This window comes from Ruditapes philippinarum, unplaced genomic scaffold (assembly GCF_026571515.1).
Source record: "Ruditapes philippinarum isolate M1 unplaced genomic scaffold, ASM2657151v2 ctg10788_1_1_1_1, whole genome shotgun sequence".
In the NCBI taxonomy this organism is placed as follows: Eukaryota; Metazoa; Mollusca; class Bivalvia; order Venerida; family Veneridae; genus Ruditapes; species Ruditapes philippinarum.
Window position 1 is genome coordinate 67381 of NW_026863959.1, and position 22630 is coordinate 90010.

The 22630-nt window shown below is 32.8% G+C and overlaps 2 protein-coding genes across 3 annotated transcripts; both read left to right on the forward strand.

The window, feature by feature from the left end:
- The first annotated feature begins 1439 nt into the window (after positions 1-1439).
- On the forward strand, positions 1440-11893 carry LOC132723947 (cytoskeletal protein Sojo-like). Of its 2 annotated transcripts, none has more exons than XM_060708752.1 (4): positions 1440-1576; positions 7177-8097; positions 10504-10764; positions 11599-11893. In XM_060708752.1, the coding sequence occupies exons 2-4, from the start codon at positions 7324-7326 to the stop codon at positions 11734-11736; spliced, it is 1173 nt and encodes a 390-aa protein (XP_060564735.1). In that variant the 5' UTR covers positions 1440-1576; positions 7177-7323; the 3' UTR covers positions 11737-11893. The 2 variants fall into 2 exon arrangements, with proteins under 2 accessions (XP_060564735.1, XP_060564734.1); XM_060708751.1 differs by lacking the exon at positions 1440-1576 and adding an exon at positions 6509-6810.
- A 1190-nt stretch (positions 11894-13083) lies between these two features.
- LOC132723949 (penicillin-binding protein 4-like) lies at positions 13084-21218 on the forward strand. Its single transcript, XM_060708753.1, has 9 exons — positions 13084-13259; positions 14091-14290; positions 14932-15102; positions 16255-16403; positions 17023-17140; positions 18752-19011; positions 19777-19915; positions 20451-20670; positions 20939-21218. The coding sequence occupies exons 1-9, from the start codon at positions 13092-13094 to the stop codon at positions 21173-21175; spliced, it is 1662 nt and encodes a 553-aa protein (XP_060564736.1). The 5' UTR covers positions 13084-13091; the 3' UTR covers positions 21176-21218.
- The last annotated feature ends 1412 nt before the right edge of the window (positions 21219-22630 follow it).

A 22630-nucleotide genomic window follows, 5' to 3' on the forward strand; every position in this document is an offset into this window, starting at 1 on the left:
TTTCAGTAAGGAAAATTTCAACATACTAAATATTATTGTATTTCTATCGAACCATGTCCCTTTATAATTTAGAAATAGCCACAAAACACATTTATTCCGATGCTTAGTATAATTAAATAAAAAAGGCCATAAATTTAATGGGCAATAAAATATTATAAATTTTAAATGGCATAATAATCTACGATGTATTGTTCAATCTTGGCCTTTTTTATTTGAAGATTAACGGTTTTTTTAATCTCAAAAACGGTTGATACCTCTGATGCAATGAAAACAACAGTATATGAAAATTGCTGGCTCGATTTTAATTTAATAAATAATTGAGCCGCGTCGCGACAAAACCAACGTAATGCGTCCAGACCAGCCTGAGCATCCGCGCAGTCTGATCAGGATCCATGCTGTTCGCTATCAGTTTCTCTATAGGGTTTGTAAGCGAACAGCATGGATCCTGATCAGACTGCGCGGATGCGCAGGCTGGTCTGGATCCATGCTGGTCGCAAACACACTATGTTGGTTTTGTCGTGAGACGGCTCAATTATGTTCGTGAAAGATAATATGTTAAAGCGTCACATTCATCACTTCCTCTAGCACCAAATCTTTAATACTTATTAACGCGCTGGGATGGTCCCGACTCCCCGAATGACAAAGACAATATAACAACACTAAAGTGAAGTTCGGGAGCCGCCATACGGAATTGACCACGCCTGTAATCATGACCATTGACGAATACAGTTACATCCCGTTATAACATTGATACCTAAAACATCCTCTTTTTCTCAAAATGCATGTTTCACTATACTTGCTTGTTCATCTTTGTATCTCCAACATTCGCATAATTAAAGCTGGATTAAAGGGGAGCGGTGGCCTAGTTGTTAAGGTGTCTGCCACTCAACCAGAGATCATGGGTTCTCGAGCCCTAAACGGGTCACAACCATGTTTCTTCATATGACAACAGTACTGGTTGGTTCCAGGAAGCGGACTCGAAAGTGATTAATATTACTTGCAAGAACTTGTTTCGCAATCGAGCTTAAATAAATATGTTTAAACCAATTAAAGCTGGATAATTTAAAACTTGAAGTTCAACATTTCAAAAGACAAATTATATTCCGGAGATTATTATACTTCTGCATACAGACAGTTTTTTGTTTGTTTTTTTTCTTTTCTTTTTTTTCACGGGTAGGGGGTGGGGGAGGGGCTCTTCGACTGATATGGTAGACTGCATGATTGTTATAACATTTCCTGAGGGGAAGACGTCAATTTATAAAGAGTCTCTGGTAAACAAGGAGAAAAGCCTTAGAATAAAATAGAAAAATGCTACATGGGCACAGCATGTTTTATCATTAAATTTGATCTATGATAGGCCCATACCATCGTTATCTGAATTTTGGGTATTGGTTTTTATAAAAGAAATAAGCCGTTTCACCCTATATGGATTAATTTAATCCCTTTATCGAGGATTAATGTTAATATCAAATTTGATTTATATATCTAAGTAGAGTTTGGAGTTTAATAGTATGTTTTGGAGTGAAAAATAACGAAGCTTCAGTTTTAATTATTAGATTTAGGAATACCAAAATATGTAAGTTGTATTTTATAATCAACTGTAAATGAAAGCATAATCTCTCAAATTCTGATTTAAAAACTCTGGTGAGACTAACTTTGAAGATATGTTTCTGTGACGATTAACATGCTTTGGTTTATGAAGCACAATAGCTTTTGTTGTTGTTGAAAAAACAACAACAACGGGAAATAAAAACAAAAAAAATAAACAAAATAAAACAAAGTAGAAAAATGTACACTTGAAAACACAAATGAACTGTTTGCCTCCACATGCCATACTATTGTGCACTATAGTTTTTGTATTCTTTTTAATGCTTATACTTGGTTTAGAAAAAGATGCATAGGTCAAAGCTACTGTTGTGAAAATAAGCAAAATTTTCAAACATTTTTTAACAAACCTTTTAAGAAAAGCTTCTATTTTAAACCTATAAATAAATGTATCAAATCATATCCGCCCATTTTACATGTGTTAAAAATCTTCAAAAAGAAAGATTCAATATTTAAAACAGTAATCAAAATACGAAATAAGGTGTCGCCAGTTCTATTTGAAACATACTCTTATATCTCTTATATATATAGATATTTGATGCACGAGTGGCTCCTTAAAACCACCATGATTTTGCAGATTAGTTCATAATAATTATAGACACAAATACAAATATCATTTAACTGAATCAGATGTGTTTGCAGATCTTTGTCCTTTGCTAATTTATACACTTTGTACTCAACAACTTCTTTGTATCTTTGAATGAGTTTTATTTTAATGATAGTGTTCTTCAAGGAATGCTCCACGTTTGGTATATCGTCTTTCTAGATCGTTACACTATTTCATTTATTAAATTGATCGATACCCCCGACAATCCATGATTGTAAGCGCTATTAAAATGATAGATATCAGAAATCTGTTCAAAATTTAATGAAATGCGTAACTGCTGGGTAAATATTTGCTGATCTAATTAATTTCTTGTAAAATTGAATATTGTAGAAAATCTTCCTTGTATACACGTTGATGTATTAAGAAGAAAACGCTTTGTCGAGACAATGGGTCTTTTGCTGATAACGAATCAAGTTCATGAATTAACTTACTTTTCTTATTCTGTGTGATATAAGATTTAAGACTGACTGATAAAACATTATTAGTCATTCATAGCCAAGGAAAAAGTATATAAGACCAGACAGTTTAAAAGCGATGTGCACATCCATTTAAAACTGCATGTCTCAAGGTGAGCCAAAATCTTTAAAAAAATCAACATTTAGAAAAATGTACTTCGATTTTAAGACAAGTAACAAGATTCTGGATTCAAATAATAATTTACACGTTATATGCGATAAATGTCTCATTTTGTAAGATATATCACCAATTTTCTACAACGTGACTAACGCAGTTAGGACTATTTTTGCATACTTTGACCTCTTTTGGTAATTTAAGTGGATTGTGTAAGTATACTTTTGCAATGTGTAAATTACTCTCTTGGTTCCCTTCACAAAATTTTACTTTTAAATACATTCTCAAAATTTCACTAAAATTAGCATGAATCCGGAGGCAATTAATGGTGCAATGTGTAAGTTGTTGTTTTTGTTGATTGATACAATAAAATTTTCATACATACATGAATTAAAAGTATAAAATGAGGGCATATACAAGAAATAAATATAACGAATATAAATAGCCTACATATATGTGGTTAACTTGTATCATGAATATATCACAAGACAACAGGAACGAGAAAATTAATAGCTCGAATAAAAATTGGTCAAATCAGAAATACGATTATTTGAATAATGCTTGAAAAAGAATACTCCCAAACTGGTATAAAAAAAGTTATGGTAGTAAATTGCTATAAAAGTGAATGGCGCATGCACGAAGTCATTGCTTAACTGGTAATACGTTTTATTCTGTTTACGTACAGCATTCATATGTGTTAAATAACAGGGACATCTTGTGTTATAACTCTTTCGAGAATCGATCATAAGATTATGGAGGCAATATTTTCTAATTGCTGATAAAATTTCATAAAATGAGCCGCGTCACGACAAAACCAACGTAATGCGTTTGCGACCAGAATGGATCCAGACCAGCCTGCGCATCCGCGCAGTCTGGTCAGGATCCATGCTGTTCGCTTACAAACCCTATAACAAGTAGAGAAACTGATAGCGAACAGCATGGATCCTGATCAGACTGCGCGGATGCGCAGGCTGGTCTGGATCCATGCTGGTCGCAAACCCATTACGTTGGTTTTGTCATGGCGCGGCTCAAATAATATTTCATAAGGTACAGCTTGGCAAAGAATGAAAATTGAACCAACTGCACAGAGTTTCTAAAACAGTGCGGTGCATGATTGAGAAAAAAAATCTCTGAAAATAGTGAAGACAAAAAGGTTAAGAAAAAAGAGGGTTGTAAAACATAGTTATTGGGTTATCTTTCCTTGAAAGTGTGTTTTCTTTACTCTTTATAGGTTATTTTCAAGAGCAGATAACTAAGGATCTAGCATACGGATACCTTATTTGATATAATAATAATAATAATAATAATAATAATAATAATAATAATAATAATAATAATAATAATATCAATTTTTATTGTACTTTCAATTTTAGTCATTAAACAAAATTTAAAACAATTTTCTACATTTGTATATGCATTTTGCTAGGTTTCGATGATTAAACATAATCACGAAGGGGAAATAACAATTTCGATCATTTGAACAATCATTAATCTATAATAGAATAAAATATGTCACAGAGAATGTCAGCAATATTTTCGCCATTACAGGGAAATACGAATTTTAAAAACAAATGAAGTTTTGCTTGTCGCAGCTCTGAGTTACCGGCAGGGAATGATCATTTAATTTTTTCCCGACTAAATAAACTTTTTATTATAAAATGACATTTCTAAAATTGGTCAGTTAAACAAGTTTTTGAATGATTTATCTTTTTTATTTAGTAAATTCTGCAAACAAATTTCATTTTTTAGCACTCAACATTTTAAAAGTATTTCCCCCCTTCTTTTCCTGACATTTGTGGGCTCCTCGTGATTTACTGGGTTCACTCTTATGAGCATTGGAATATATGTCAAAAGTGACACTTTCCTGACAATTTCAAGTGTTCACCGTTGTACCGCTGTGTTCATTCATTTTTTATGCAAAAAAAAACGCTTGTTTGCTGTCAAGAAAATTAATCTCAATAATAAGAGTCAAGTCGTCTGCTCTCGTAACATAAGCGCTCTCAATCGATGCAATTTCGCACTACATTTTCAAATATATCAAACACAATTTGACAGGAAATTGATATTTTCTTCGTCTACAAAATCCGATCAATCCGAAATCAATATACTTCACAAATTCTGTGACAAAACTTAATGACCGTGCAAACTTTACTTTTTATCTTTCAGGCATTCGTCTGATAGATTTGAATGACAGATTTGAAATGGAATTTAGTGTACATAGAAGTTAAAGTATTTTTGTAGGACAAAGTTTAATATAAGATAACATGATGATAACAGAAAACAGGTGTTTATTCATAGTAAATTTACATCTCAGCTATTTTAACTATAAACTATAGTGATATAAAATGTGCATGAAAACAAGTTTGTTGGATTCCAGATAACTGCCAAGGTAATGTTAGTCTTTTAATAATGGCGTTGTAGTGCATATCCTAATTCATATAATACAAATACTCTGTGTAGTATACGTTGTTAACTTATAGTAATAACACTTTATTATTAAACCTGACTGTACCGATATAATTCTAACTATTTTAAGAGAACAATTCTATACTTGTAGGCACGCCACGTGTCCCCCACCCCCACCCCAACCATAATAATGTTTCAATACAAGAAATAAACAATGTAAAATATCATCTCTGGACATATACAGGATGGCAATCCCACGTGTCTTTTTGGACGGCGGAAAATGGTTAACAATTTTCTTTTACAGAATGAATATTCTTCAAACAAAGTGTATAAACCTTTATATAGAAATTAATTTTGATAACAAACTGTTATACATTTCGCTTGAAAATTCTCTAATTTTCCGCAATAATTTCCGAACTGATTTAGTCGGTGACATTATTTATACAAAGTGCACAGGTTAAGAATATACATATGTGTCCGTGTATAGATCGATACGAAGATTACGGAACATCACAGTCTCTTCACGCAAAGTCCACGACAACCGCGTGCTTTCTGTGTAAGGGCTTAAACATTTCATTTTGAAGAAAATTTGTTTAATATGTAAAGATGTTGACGAAAGGCCTACCAGAACCGTGGCTATTTTAATTTCAACCGTGTACATGGTCAAACAATCATCTAGGTTCGCCACCCTGTTAGATCCCCTTTTTAAACAAAAAATAGTTGATACTTGCAAAATCCAATAAACGAAACCGATTTGAAATTACTATTGGCAACGTTTAATGCTTATAGAAATATTAGGAAATCATTATATAAATATTATTAAAGTTCAACTGTTCAAACAGTGGACGAACAATGGTAATTTAGACACTATCATAGAGTTCTTGTGATCGATCAAGTCTTACGTGGATTCATGTTGTCATTGACACTTATGACATGGTTCAATGAAAAGTACTTTTAAACAGCCTGTATTCATTAAAAGAAATTTCTAGTTGCATTGTATGATCAATAGCAGCGCGTAAATTACTCTTCCTTTATTGCTATATTTTCCCTTTATTTGTTTACATATCTTATTCAAATAATGAATTCAATGTCTCAGTACTGTTTTCAAATCGACATGCATGAATAAAAATACTCATTTCTTTCTATTTATAAGTTGTTTATTTTTGCCCGTCATTATAATGTACCGAACAAAAGAAATAAGACAATCCGACACTTAATTGCTCTGTGTTAAAAGGTTATTTCGTTAGCGATTTTATTGAAAATACTTTACAAGTCCTGATTTGTTATGAATGTCAACCTCGGTGTGCCATTGATCCGATACGTCGATAACACAAACACTTAACTGATATTTAAACCCCGGTGTAATATATTGTTAACGTTTAAAATAGTTAAAATTCAAATCCTTACGTACATAACAAGGCGATTTCCTCTCATTTTTATAGCCGAATTTACTTTTGATCTGAATGGAAAGGATTAAATGGTTTAATGTGGACTAACATTTCGGCTATTATTCTACATTCTTACATAAAAATAGGCTACGTCTGTTCAAATAAATCTTCATATCATTTCGTACGGAAACTAGAAACAAAATGTGTATATTTGTTAATACAGGCTAATAGAAGGTATGTTATTTAAAGAACCTTTCTTTCCTCTTTCAGTTTCGGGATGGTATTGTAAACGTTTCTTTCATCCGGAATACATACTACTTTTTACTATATAATCTTATTGATGAATATTTGCAGTATATATAAATATGGTATTTGTGATCGATAGTATATTACAACCTTGAAATAAAGATATTTGTCGCCTTAATTTGAAAACTGATATCATGATTGAACGATTACTTATAAAGGATATATCATCATCATATATAATGGCAGAACATGTCATTATAATTTATTGAAAATCAAATTAGATCTACATTGTATAGTCTTTAGAAAAAAGCAGTCATTTTTTCTACAACTGATCTTTCATTTCTTTCGTTCAAGGGGTAATTTTCTCGCCATGGAATGGAATACTCAAAGCTGAAGAATGCATTACAGATAAAAGTATTAGGAATGAAAGGCAAAGACATTTATCACTAAGGGAATATACATTAGTGGTATTCGGATAGTTCAACCGCCATATGCATAACAATGGCGGATAAAGTTAAACGAACACTTGAGTTTCGTATGTCTAAGAAAGTGGCCGAGTTAACTCAAGTTGTACACATGTTATTCACTCGGAACCATGAAAAAGAAGTTGAAATCGACGCTTTAAAGGAATCATACGAAGACGAGATAACGCACGTAATTGAAGATGGAAGAACGAGAATTGGAAAACTTGAAAATAAAGTTGTTGAGTTAGAAAGGAAATTAGAACGGGAAAGAAATAAGCAAACAGAAATAATCAAAGAAGTTGTTGCCCAGGAAACTAGTGACAAAGAAGATGAGTGGAGAAGAAAACTTGTGGCAGCAGAAAAAGCTTTAAATGATGAAAAACAGGAAACTCAAAACCTCAGGGATCTTCTTATAAATGCACAAAAAGACATTGAAAAATTAAGACAAAAAGTAGAAGAGCAATTGAATTCTAAAACGGATGAAATACAAAGGAGGGAGGCAGAATTGTCAAATCTTAGAAAACAAGTGTCTGATTTAGAAAGGTCTTTGCAAACTAAGCAATTGCAGGCAAACGAAACGATCAAAAACTTAGAAAGAAATAATGACAAATTAGAAAAGGAATGTCTAGAAATGCAATTGTTGTTAGATGAGACACACAAAGTGAAAGAAAGTTTAATATCTCGTGTGAAACTATTAGAATCAGAGTTAAGATCACTACGAAAGGATTTTCAGAAGAAAGTATCAGACGTTGTTCAACAAAACCAGGTCGTTAAAATCCCAAGAACAGCTCCTGTACAACAATCGTTTTCGGTTTGTACATTCATTTCTTAATTATATATTTGTACCAATAGCAATACATATCGTTAAGGAACATATTTACGTTTGTATATTACTAGTTATACTTAAAGATATATGATTAGTTTATTGAATGCTAAGTTATATATTTAAAGCTAAAAAAAGGATTACAATTATACGTATAGTAAGATAAATTACAAATTACTGAAGACATTTGTAATACCGAAGACATTTGTAAATTGATGGTTAAATATATTGCCATCATTGTACACACTATTAGTATGATGTTTATTTCAATCAGCTCGACTTAACTTGATCAGGAAATTGGCATCTACATCTACAAAAGATACATGTATACATTAATTAATTACAATATTTATTGATTCGTTATAAATCGAGGAAATAATATATAATTCGAAGTTATATTGGTCAACTCAACTCTTTTTATTGATCTTTGTTGGAAATGTATATTATATAACAGCAATAGTCAACCTTTGCATGTCCGACCAACTTGCCCCAGTTTGTACTGTTTTAAGTGCAGGTTCAAAATGGGCGTTGGAAGGATTTTTTGCCCTTCAGTTGAAAGTAATACAATTTCCGATTCGTTTTAAACGTTTTTTTTTATTTATTCATAAAGATATTTTACTGTTATAATACTGAACTCAAATGTTTTGGCTGAAAACATTTAAACTATAATATAATCTACACATAATTATTAGGGGTTATTATATCAATGTTTATGAAGTGTCAGACCATTTTGAAATTGCATTAAACCAATCGTATCAACACTTGTTACTCTTTTCAATGCTATAAAATTTGTCTAACAGAGCATTCGATTGTTATCATATACTTAAAATATACACTGTATAATCAATCTCGACGCTTCATGAATATATTCTATTAAAAGTTATTATGTTTTCTAATGGTATAACCTTGCAAATACTTATTAAGATCGTAGTTGTCAAATCGCTTATTAATATTGCTTTTCTTAATACGCTATGCAGAATGTCAATAGAAAATCAAGGATATAACGTTTTGATATTTCACATAATTAGAATTCTTGATCCAATTCAAGAAACCACGGACACCGAAAATAAAGCGTATAGACCACATTAACACAGCACTTGTTATCATAATTGCATGCGTCTTTAGTTGATATAAGTTGTTTTTGTTATCTCGTTGTGTTCAAAAAGAATTGCTCGTTTCAGCGTTTCAATAATCCCTTCTGACAATGTCACCAACTCTTTAAAGCAGTCTATTGTTTATTGTTCGATTCTTTTTCTTATACATTCCTTTAGTTTAAACTTTTATTTATTAAAAAATATTGTACATAAAATAACATTTACAAATATATCACAACGAAGTAATTCAGACTGAATTGGAAAACAAGTAAAAACAATACGTGTATCAATTCCTATCCAGTAAAGGTAAATTTTCGAAATAAAGATACAAAAACGTTGCGGTTAGATGTAAGCACTTTGAATGGACAACAAAGGTAACTTATGGAGAAAAGCTAGAAGAAAAGAAAAATACAACGAGAAATATGATTGAATATATATACGATTTTAAAAACACCTAAGATAAACATGTAAAGGAATAAGAGCGTACGGGCAGGCCCAGTTCATCCACACTGATATCAATTCTTACAAAAAAGCATAATAGCATTCTTTTTAACAAGTGTATGTTAATTTACTTATGAACAAATATTTTGACATTGTGACATGAAGTTAAAGAGAGTTTACTAGCGTAGATATTTTGTTTTTTAATATTTGTTAGTTAAATAACATACAGATGTATGACAAAACTTCAAAGTTCCAATTTAAAATTTGACAGTAGAGTACAAAGAATTTTGGTTGTCCTTCTATATTATGTTCAGTACTAAACTTATTATAGTGTTATGTTATATTTGAATAATTTCAATTTTATAACAAAAACATAAAGTATTGTACAATAATCATAGAATGTCCTTTAACAAAATTAAATTTGCTTGTTTTCTGCTGCTGCTGCAATAGTGGTGGTCAACACGTTCGTAACAATTATCATTAGCAAAAATTCACACTGGCACAAAGTAAGGAAAAATGCTTCTGGAACTTTTAAATATCGGTACATGACATGGCCCGCCATTCGCCATTCGTGAGTGTCTGTCATTTGTTTGGAACTCTTTAATGAGAAAATAGAAACAAAAATTGAAAGTTAAATTTTCTAGAGAATTTTTAATGCAAAATAAGAAAATTTGTGCTGAACATGTATTTATTTATTCAACAAAGTTGTTCATGATAAATACAATATTGAAGACGTATTGCTCAATGTATCTGAAGATTTTTTAGTCAAGGAATTCGTTTGATTATGGAACACAATGCAATAAGATATGTTTTGCTAAGTAAATAAATTATTTATTTCTAATATTTTTTTGTTTTGTAGGATTATAATGACGAATTGGAGAAACTACGTGCGGAAGTTCGTCGATATCGCTTAGAGCTTCAAAACAGGGACAATAATTTCAACCGAGTATTCACGGAACATCAGCCATTGATAATAGACCCGAAAGCAGGAATGATTGGCGTGAATTCTAGTCAGGTGCTTAGACAATCCACACCCACACATACCCATATATCCGCCCTTGCCGTTCAAGGCAAAGAGCGATCATTTTCTTACGACATTGGTCAAGGTTTCGAAGAAACGGTAAGCCAATGAGTGCGCGTGCGATATTTCATTTCGTTTCATTTCGGCTTATCGAAACAGTATTGCTTCCAAAACCAAACCTTTTAATTTAATCTTTATTTCTGATCTTTGTGGGCACCTCCTAATAAAAGCAAATTATGAAGTAAATCAACTTTATAGCAAAAATGCATTAAAATCAATTTGATATTCAAACTTTACAAGAAAAAAAAATGTACAGAATGTGGTTAAAATATAAAAGAATGAACTGTGATCTTCCATAGTCATTATCCGAGGCATACTAGTAGGTGCATATGTATGAAAGGATATAAAGCTATATCTAATGAAACATTTATATAAAAATGTTTAATACAGTAAATTTATTTTGTATTCTTAATCTTATGGTCGAATATCGATAGAATTGTAACGTAGAATGTTTCAGTTATTCAACACCATGAACACACATGAATATTGTCCGTAAACAGAATAATATGTTCCGAAAGAAAATATTGTTCTACAGTTTAATTTAAGTAGGGTTTTAACCATTTAGCAATGATTGTGTACATGCGCCATTTTGTCGTAAGGAAAAAAATGTTTCTTTCATACAGGCATTTTGTAGTTATTCTTTTTCAAAACTTATTTTCTTGAGAACTGCAGGTAGCAGATGAATAGCTTTATACACGGATACCCACGACTGAACCATTGGCTTTTAAATTAACAGTGCGCTTTAATATGCATCATCTCACCTTTTCTAAAACGGTTACCTTTCCATTCTTGTCTCGGTGATAACATTTTTATTTTCCAATTTTACTTCTTAAATTACCTATTACTCATATAAATTAATATGTTTTGTTACAGAGGCGACCTAGTTCCCGAATATCAACGTCTTCATCATCGTCTATCAAGTTACCAAGCATGTCAGCTGATCAAAGAGCGCGACTTACCAAACTTATGAAGCCACGACCGCCATCAAAAGAAATGTTGTACTCTAAATGATTATATATTCTCAATGAAATTTGGAAAAAAGACTATATACATCCAATATGACTGAAGAAACAGAGTAATATCTCAACGAAATCTCCACAGAAATAGTACACCTATTTCTATTATCAGTCATACCCCATAGCAAGATGAAATGACTGATAACTGAACATCAACTGATAACTGAACATCAACATTATCTTCTTTGGAGGTTAGAAATGCAAGAAAAACATTTAGTGTGTACATGTGACATATAAGTATATCAAAACAATAACTTTATAAGTCACTTAATAAGCAAAACTGTTATTTAATACAATATTGTTATTTAATAGACATTTCGAATGAAAAGAAGATAGATCGCTACACTTGAATAGAGCCGCTTACACAAAACAACATATGGTTTGCGACCACATGATCCAACCGCTGGATCGCGCAGCTGATCAGGACCATCTGTTCGCTGCAAACCCAAATAGATAGAGACAGATCAGACTGCGCAGGCTGGTCTGGATCCATGCTGGTCGCAAACCCACTATGTTGGTTTTGTCGTGACGCGGCTCAAATATCAGCTGTATTTTGGCCAAAGTGTTGGCGCATTGATGGTAATCTCCAAAAAGCCTTACTTAGTAGAATTATTAATTCTGCCCGTAATTTTTGTTCAAAAAGGTAATTGTGTTTCATTTAAAAGCGTATTTATTGGATTTATTAAGTGCTTTACTAGTGAAGTGCCCACTGCCCTGTGATACTTTTGACTTTGACATTCATTGTATTTGTTAAATTGTAACTTAAATAAAAATGTGTAAAATGCTTTTCGTGCTTTGTTTTGAGTAAGTAAGACTTATTGCAATGTTATTTTAGACATTTTATTCACTATTCTCAGACATTAGTTACAGCTTCTGAACGCAAGTGTAATGCAATTTTTCTCAAATTGTAATCTTCTTTTCTCAGAAAAGATTATCCGTATAATTATAAAGATGTAAAATCAGCTCTAATGACAAACTCTGTTTAAGGTGAACATGTTAAACAAGATTATATTTTAAAATTATAATATAAAATAACGCTTTTTAAGAGACCTTCTTTTTAATTGATTCTGTCATAAAGACTGCTTCTACAGATTTAAATCTCAAAATTTTCGACAGTCAAACTTAAAAAAAAATATTATGTTTTTATATTCACTCTGTAAATGCCATATTGCGACTTTCCCGGACAATCCGAATGACAATGAAGGCGAAACAAATACGGTGGCAATCAGATCTACATGGAAGAAATAACTATAGTAGTAGTAGATCTGAACTTAAATCAGAGTGCTTCCTATATAGCTAGATATTGAACTTCTTTCAATGTAACCCACCTTTATATGCTTATCTTTATACATGGACAAAACTGACCGTGAGCTGACAATAAAGATAAGGCGGACCACTCACTCTCTGTGTTTTACCATCATGAGAGGTATACTTTTGTTCAATATACTAATTGGATATGGTTTATATTTTACAACGCTAGCATTTGATCAAAGTGAGGTAGACAGCTTTCTCAATGCAGTAAGTCATATTTATGTAATTATCTATTGCGGATTTGCTTATAAATCTGTAAGTTTTCCCGACTGATATTATGAATGTACTGAATTCTATTGTACGAGTACAAAGCTATGAAAACTATTACACGAGGTGCTAGCCGAGTCGGATACATGTTTTGCAGCACTAGTCCAGTAGAATCAGAATCCGAAACAATGCCTCTTTATTTCACACCACCATTTTCTGACTTTTTGACTGAAATATAGTTCAAATACTTACAAAAGGAATTGATAAGAATTCCTTGACCCTGAAAGTGAAAACGATAAACAATGCTAGTACAAGATGCATTTGATATAGATACTTTGAAATCTGAGAATGAAAATGAGCATATATACGATATGCAGTTGATATGGATTTTGAACTGTGGAAATAGAAACGAGGCTAAATGGATAAGATTGGAACCTATTATAATATCTATTGGAACACCACATGGGTACAAACTCTTGAAGCTTATTATAGTTACATATATATTTTATAATGTAAAATAATGTCTCACATATTTGTGTTATTGTGCAAAGAAGAGTACTATGGAAATGTTTGATGATTTAAATCATTGTTTGTCTTTTTCAAAACATATTTTCAAGCCCGTTTACATGTGATATAAATTGAACTACATAATTTGACACCTTTTTTCTACTCGCCCGTATGATCATTCCAGTGGCAAGAATGAATAACAATAATTATACGATCATGATATTTTAACACAATTTCTCTACTCGCATATGAAGTCAATTTCCTGTCAACAGCGAGGGTAAACGAACAATATTATTTGAGCTGAGGTACATAATGAAATTTTAGGCTCTCGCATGTCGTCAAAATAAGAATCCCGGTCTAACGGCGTCGGTTGTTAAGGATGGAAAGGTCCAGTTTGCTAAGGGTTATGGATTTGCAGACCGCAGTACTGGACGCAAAGTTACGAACACAACTCTGTTCGGAATAGCATCCATGTCCAAAGCTTTTGCAGCGACCTTGATGATAAAACTGTTACATGACAAGAAGTAAGAACTTTACAAAAAGTAATAGTAAATAGAATATATGAAATACTTTCACTTAAGGTTGAAAACAATTTGTTCTCTTTAAAACATTAGTAGATTATAAATAATCGACAACTAACAAATACTTGTTACTGGTTGGATGTTAAATCAATGTCTTCCGAAGCAAAAATAAGATCCACAGATAAAACTTTTACAAACGTAAAACCTGCCAAATTGCTGTAAAAGTGCATTGGTATCCATTTACATATTAACCTGTGTTCTCCTTTATTTATTTTGTTCAACGAGATAGTTATACATGTAAATATCACAACTAGGAACCATAGGGAAAACTGTTAAATATCAGACAAATTACAATGTCAATGTTTACTCAGGTTTCCACTCGACTCGAGGTTGAACACAATGCTTCATCTCCCAAGAATACAGTTTCTAGAATGTTTTCATACGGCCGATTTTCCTTAATGTGACAATGTTGTAAAATGGAATGTGAGAGACCCTCTGCTCTTTAATGTTCACCACAGAAGGGAAAAGTCATTGCCTCAATTAAATTTGCATCTTTCACAACAAAAGATTGTCATTGTGTAATAGTGTTGAAAACATATGCAAATAGAATGCGAGTGTCATTGATCATTATTATATTAATAAAGAATGTCTATATACACAAAACCTGGTGATGTGATGACCGAGGGATTCGCATACAACACGTCTGAGTTCACATACTATGCCACCATTCGTGACTTAATGACACATTGTCTTGGGGTCCCGAGCAACCAAATGATGAGACTGGATCCAACGCTGACAAAGAAAGAAGCCGCAAGGTGAGGAGCATGTCGGGCAATTACAAATTATTTTTTTCACACTTACTTTTAAATTTATTACAACGTTCATTTTTGAATATTTTACTTTTCAATCATATTACAATAAATCCGATTTAACGATCGAACCAGCTGGTAACCATATGAATGCTCAATGAAAAATTCAGCATTATGCTATCCTATAGTTGGGACCATCAAAACCTGGACGGCTCCATTAAACTCTTGATTTGGTTGTTTTCTTTCTTCAGTGGTTGTCGATCAATCATTCGCTTTTTTATAAACAATCAAACATGTTTCTTGTATAATCAATTAATACTACCTTTCTTAAACGTTGACTTTGACAAATTCTGGTGCAAAGAATGCAGTACCTGACCCTTTTCACTTATTATCATTTGCAAGATATTAAGATAATTCTATGTTTTATTGTAATACTATGTTCGTGTTTATAAGAAAGGTGTTCTTAAATGCAATCTAGATAACTTTAATACTGACAAATATTTTGTTACCGACAAATATTTTGTCATAAAGAATAACCATTTTCATGTCATCACATTCCCATAATCATAATGTTACACGAGTAGTTAGAGATATCAGAGCTGAATCTTTGGAAAAAAATGCTATGTATGTAGGTTAAGTAATTATCTTCATTAGAATCTTTTCTTGTCTATGCTTTCATTGCATAATTTTTATGCATACATTATGCCTTAGAATTCCATATTTTTTTATACTTTAGATATATCAAACATGTGTTTTAAAAAGTTTCAATAATTAACTTACATGTTTAAATACTGAAGAAAATAGCACTTAGCATGCAATAATGTATCTTAAAGGTAGAAAAATGTAAACAAAGAAATATTTTGACTTCCATACAAAATACTAATTCACTATAATTACACCAATTGCTGACACAGTAAAAGTAGCGAAAGATAGTTCATGTACGAGTATATGGAAAATGAGTATATTTTTGGGAACTATAAGAAGATACAAAAAATAAAAGTTTTTGAGCAATAAAATTTATAGCATTATTTTCTGATGCATAATGGACCTTTATTAATAAATATGCTATTCGCTTACGATTTATTAAATGACTTGTCATTTTATGTTAATATTTTGCGCTTATATGTTTTTTTTTTTCACTTATATAACTATTTGCAGACGTATCCGCTATTTTGCTCCTGTTTACAAGTTTCGTCTACACTATCTATATAGTAATCTTCATTATGGAATTGTATCATATCTAAGTGAGGTTCTTGGCGGGAAAACTTGGGAGGAATTGATACAGCAGTATATCTTCACACCTTTAGGTAAATGTAGTTCTTGCTTAATTTTAGTCTGAATGGCTTGTTTAGATATACAAGCATGCTTTTAAGGGAATATTTTACAAGTGGGTGTTGACTAAAAGTACGCCCAGGACACAAAAACATTAGGTAGGTTTAATATGAGTCGCGTCACGACAAAACCAACATAATGGGTTTGCGACCAGCATGAATTCAGACCAGCCTGCGCATCCGCGAAGTCTGATCAGGATCCATGCTGTTCGCTATCAGTTTCTCTACTTGTAAAAGAGTTGGTAAGCGAACAGCATGGATCCTGATCAGACTGCGCAGGCTGGTCTGGACCCATGCTGGTCGCAAACCCATTATGTTGGTTTTGTCGTGACGCGGCTCATATATAAAATTAGTTACTCTACGTCATCAGGGGAGATAATCAGTAAATAGTTACAGACATATTCACATCAAAGTTGTTCCTATAAACTATTATCTAAATTTGATGAATTGTCTAAAAAAGAGAATACTTTCAATTCATTGATTACTTCACAATCTCAAATTAGATATATTAGAAAATCACTTGGAACTCATAATTGATATTTATCAGTTGTGAACTAAATAAAAAAAAAAACAACAAAATTTGAATGTTCTTTAGGAATGAACGATTCGGATTTTCTGCGAACGGTAGATAGGACAAAGAAAGACGTTGCACAGGGTTACGCGGATGACGAAACTCATGGTGGACTGATTCCTGTCCCTGAAGAACTTAACAAGTAAACCAATTCAATTGCACGACATGGCACGTTTATTTAAAGTGTAACAGGGCGGACAAACGGACACAAAAGTGATCACAATTAACGTCCTAGTTATTTACCCAGGTTCATTGAAGATTAAATTGAAAATTCAAATATGAAGAACATAGGCATTTCAGAGTTCAACAGTTTTATTGCAAAATAGATTTAAGATAATATGTTTCTATGCCAAAGTATTAAATTGATTTCTTAAAATGTCACGAAATGAAATATAAGTTACAAAAAACATCATAGGGAAAATAGAGAGAAATGACCAAGTCAGGCGATAATAGGCATACGCTACCTTTGGTATCTGTAGACAAGGCAATGAAATGACCGAAAATACTGGCTTATATAGCCACTTCTCTCTGCAATCACACAATTCATGAAAGAGGCATGACTTGAAAATAAGTAACAAAAAGAGGAATGTTACAAAATATTAAGTAAACAATATCGAGAATCAATATTCTGCTTTAAAATGTATTGAAGTGTATTAAGTTAAATTCAATGAACAACCCTCTATTGGATAAAAACCTTACATAAGATATGAATATCATGAAATAATGCATTAAGTTATGCTTACTGTTACTATATATAGAAAAAATAGTGCCAGCTGAATGATTTTGAAAAGATACTAAATGTATAAATAAGGCTAAGGAAAAAATATTCATTGTTTATATAATATTCTGAAAATAAGATTATATCAGTAAAATGTAATGATAGGCATTCCTGCTACAAAAGCATAATTAGTCAACCTTTTCAGGTGTAAATGTTGAGTACTGCTAAAACATGTCATGTGCTAAAGTATAAAGCCATGACCATGCTCAAATAAAACGAAGGTTTGAATTTGAAATCTTGCTGTGTTTGGCGACCTTCGAGGTTAATATTTTTACCACGTCATTTTCGCATCAGCGTTGTTTGTAACGTGTGGCGGCCGTAAAAGCACTCCCCACCTACTTTCAATCAGAAATGCTGTATTTCCATTATTTGGAGATTGCTCAGCACAGCATTCGTGCTCTTATGTTTATTTCTTTCAATGTCAAATTTGTCTCATTAAGTTCAAGTATTCTTACTTTCAAATTGTATAATATAATCACTATTGGGATATGTTGTCCGCTTTTTTAATTTGACATTTAATTGTTGATTTCTCTGTTACACATGCAGGCTTCACAAATACATAAGTAAGTAAAAATAACAAATATTCATTCCACCTGCGAGTGTGTTATATTTACATCTTACTAAATATTTGCGTTGGTTTGCACATTTTATTGTCTCTCATTTCATAGACTTGATCAAACAAAACTGATATTTCTTGTATTTGTTTTCATTGCTGTCAAGGGCTCTACACTTTCTATGAAATTAAATATATTCATAACCGTGCGTGCTGCCTGTGCCATATTAGAAAGATTGCCATTATTTATTTTGAGTGTTTTTATTTATTATTCTGGACATTTGAAATAAATCCCATATTCGTATCAAATATGATGATCTTTTCAGAACTTATTAGGATGTGAGAGTTGGTTTTCATTTTACTCCAGAGTTGTGATTTGTAATTTTCTCCAAAATATGATACTATCAACATGTGTTTTGTAGACAATGGGGTAACCTAGCGGGATCAACTGGTATCATGAGTACGTCCTCAGACATTACTAAATGGATGCTGATGCATCTGAATGAGGGTAAAAATGAGAATGGCGACGTGGTTGTCGCAGCCAAAGACGTTGCATTGATGCATCAACCTCAGACGGCTATCAGATCGTCCACCGTGGAGAAGAATTTTCATAAACCAAAGGCTCCGTTTACTGTCACAGAAACTGCATATGCCTTTGGTTGGAAAACGGGATTTTATAAAGGTTTGGTGTCCAAAACTATATTTATTTTAAAGTGTTTATACATGTATTGAAATGAATGTTAAGTCTAAACAGTAATACAATGTATCAAAATTCTTGTAAATCTCTTTTTGAATTCGTTTTCGTCTAAATAATAAGACGAAAAGAAAAATAACTGCCATAGCTCATGATATTTTTTCATGATAATATCATAAAAAGAATTATATCACATACTAAACAGTAACTTGTTTTATTTTTTAATCAGCATTCCAAATCTTGTCTGAATAAAAGAACAATGTTGCACATTTTCATGCCCTTTAAAAAGCATATTCAATGACCGGATTTGTAATTTTAAATCATGTTGTTGTTGTTTATTGTGTGTTTTTTTGGTCATAGTTCTCTAAGGATCGATTCCCTTGTGTCCCGATTTTACACTCACAATATTTGCAAAAGAGTTGTATGGATTTCGTTAATTGTTTCTTTTTCATTTCTTAGTTGTTATATGTTTTATGTCATGTATTCTTTGATGGTTGGCTACTGTATATCAACAGGTGTTAGAGAGTGGGACTTTTTGTTGTCTCTTATGAACATATTCAATGAAACCTAGTAGAGATCAATAAATATTTGAAATATTTACTTTGAGCTTATTCGGCCATTGGAAGTTTATTATTGATGATTGACTTTTGGAGTATACTTATAATTATGATGTAGAATCAAACATTCATTGCTCAAATCATAAGATGCATTTGCTCTCACTTACATTATATTATTTTTTGTTATCTTTTCTAGGATATAAGATGTTACGTCATACCGGAACAACATTCGGGTACTCCTCTTTAGTCACACTGCTACCGGATGTAAACATTGGCGTGTTCACCAGTATGACCGGAGAAGATGAGGGATATATTACTCGTACACTTTTACACAGGTATTTGTAATACATGTTATATAAAATTAATGTTAAAAAATCGACGTATGTATGTATACTATGTGTTTTAGGCCGGAGGCCTTAGAAACAAAAATAAAGTTATTTGAATTACACTTGTAAGTTTCATGTTGCACTAGCCCAACAAACTGTGCGCTTTAGGGCATTTTATTATGTAGACGATGGTTGCCCTTCACAAAGACAGACATCTATGTAGTATCAGATTATAAAATCGGCCGGTTTTGCAGTCGAACTATTGAGACTAATGTTATCAAGTTTGGATTTGCAAACAGCACATTTGCACACATGGGTAAGAGGATGTGATCTGATACTATCCCCTACCCAACCCTCTCCCACAACTCATTTTTGCAACCAAAGCACTTATAGATAGAAGTCAATTTTCATATTTAGTATTCATAAGAACAATAATATTAGAGGTACATGTGTATATTGAAATATAATTGTCTAATAGTGTTGTAATTATAATTGTTGTTACGAATTCAAGTGTAATAAATATTACATAACATTTTTCTTGTAGTCACTTGCTGGACACTTTTCTTGGCGAGAAACCGACGATAAATGACACAACAGTATGCACATACCCGGAACCTTGGTACAACAGTACACATTCTATCAGGAGGCCAATAGATACAACACATAAGGCTTCCAGACCCCTCACAGAATACGTGGGCGTGTATCATCAGATAGCATATGGGGACTTAGTGATCCGAATGAATACAACTGTAAATCAATTACAGGTGATTAACAATTGAGCCGTGTCATGACAAAACCAACATAATGGGTTTGCGACCAGCATGGATCCAGACCAGCCTGCGCATCCGCGCAGTCTGATCAGGATCCATGCTGTTCGCTATCAGTTTCTCTACTTGTAATAGAGTTGGTAAGCGAACAGCATGGATCCTGATCAGACTGCGCGGATGCGCAGGCTGGTCTGGATCCATGCTGGTCGCAAACGCACTGTGTTAGTTTTGTCGTGACACGGCTCATATTTGTTTTTTTTTACAGATGGATTATGGGATAGGCCACTGGATTTTATACCCTGAGACATCTCATGACAGGTTTTCCGGCGAGGCTTTTGGTCTGATGTACAGAATGGTAGACCTCACACATGTTCGTTTCCATACACACTTACAGTCCGTCATCAGTGTTGAAATTCCTGGTTTCGAGCCGAGGGAACCACCCGTGTTTATGAAAACAACCAAGGCCATCACCAATCCAGGAGGACCTGGAATAGTCGGATAACTTAATTTCGTTGTTTATTACGCAATTAAATATGTCATTTGCACTGGACAACTGTCAATCAATCTTTAACAAAATACTGTTTGACTAAAGGTTTCGGTGTTCAGCTATTAGGCGTTTTGTTACCATGACCATTGTTAGAATTTAGCATTTACAGTGTCTCCCTAGATTTTCAAGGACATGGCGAAATTTAGAGGTTTAGTTTTGTTTGTTTTGTTTAGATGTTCGGCGAACCAACACAATAAGATTTAGAGAGAGATTTGAGGCACCATTAACAGGTCTAACCTCCTCGGCAGTGGTTTTTGCTGCAGAAAAATAAGACCTGAAGAGGTCCGATTATGAATGTCTTGTTTACAGTTTCAGGTTTTGTGGATGGATAGACGTTTTTAACCGAGTGACGTTTTTAAACGTTTTGCTTGGTTTGTTTCGTCGTCTGTGCCGCCATCTACAGTTAGTTTTTCTGCACTTCCATCTTTAATTCCTCTCTTTATTAATTACCCTTCTATTTTTAACTCCGTCCCTTTGTTTTTCGGCCCATTTTGACAACATCTTTGTTGTTTCTCGTGAGTATTATTTTCAGAGGATTTCTGGAGAGGACCGCTCAAAACATATTGTACGAGTATAAGAATTCATTTGTCTTCAGTCATTTAAAACATTCAGACTCATAGGCTACGTTAATCACCAGTACAGACTGTGATGACAGATTGTTGCAGTGATGACAAAATCTAAAATTTAATGATAACTACATGTATGTTAAACCGTTTTAAATTTGGTTTGTATTATTGTATTACGCAAATCTGCGTACAACGGCAGCATTTTTCTCTTCGACCGACCATGTTCGAATGTCTGTAACATTCAAAAGAAAATGTTGATAATTTGGTTGATATTTCGCATGCGTTACCCTAAGTCATCAATGTTTATTTGCCTAAAATGAAATCTCTTCGTCTTTTACAAACATGAAATAAATTGAACAAAAAAATCTTTTCACGGATTTTCCGAAACTGTCACTCTTCACCCCTTCGAAATATCTTATGAAAATGTGGAAACAAATTTACTGGCCAGTGTTTCCAGTCAATGGGCAGGAAGTCTATGATATTAAAATTGTCTTTATTTGCCTTTTATAAATATATCAGCCAAATTTATAACCTGTAATATTCAGTAAATTTTAGAATTTCTGTCATCACTGTAGCTGTCTGGCATCACTGGCACCAGTAATACGGTGTGATCATGGAAACCATTTTTTTATGTCGATTTTGATGGTATCTCGAAGAAGATCATTTGAACCACAGCCGGGGTCTGGAACTATAACCTGTATTGCATGTTTCACAAGTATGAGGAAAAATGGTCGTTACCCAAGTAGAGCTCAAACCCACGATTTCTGGGTTGCGAGGCTGGTATCTTAACCACCAGACCATCTTGAAAGCGACAACTTACTCGGCACATTCATCCTCGAACTTC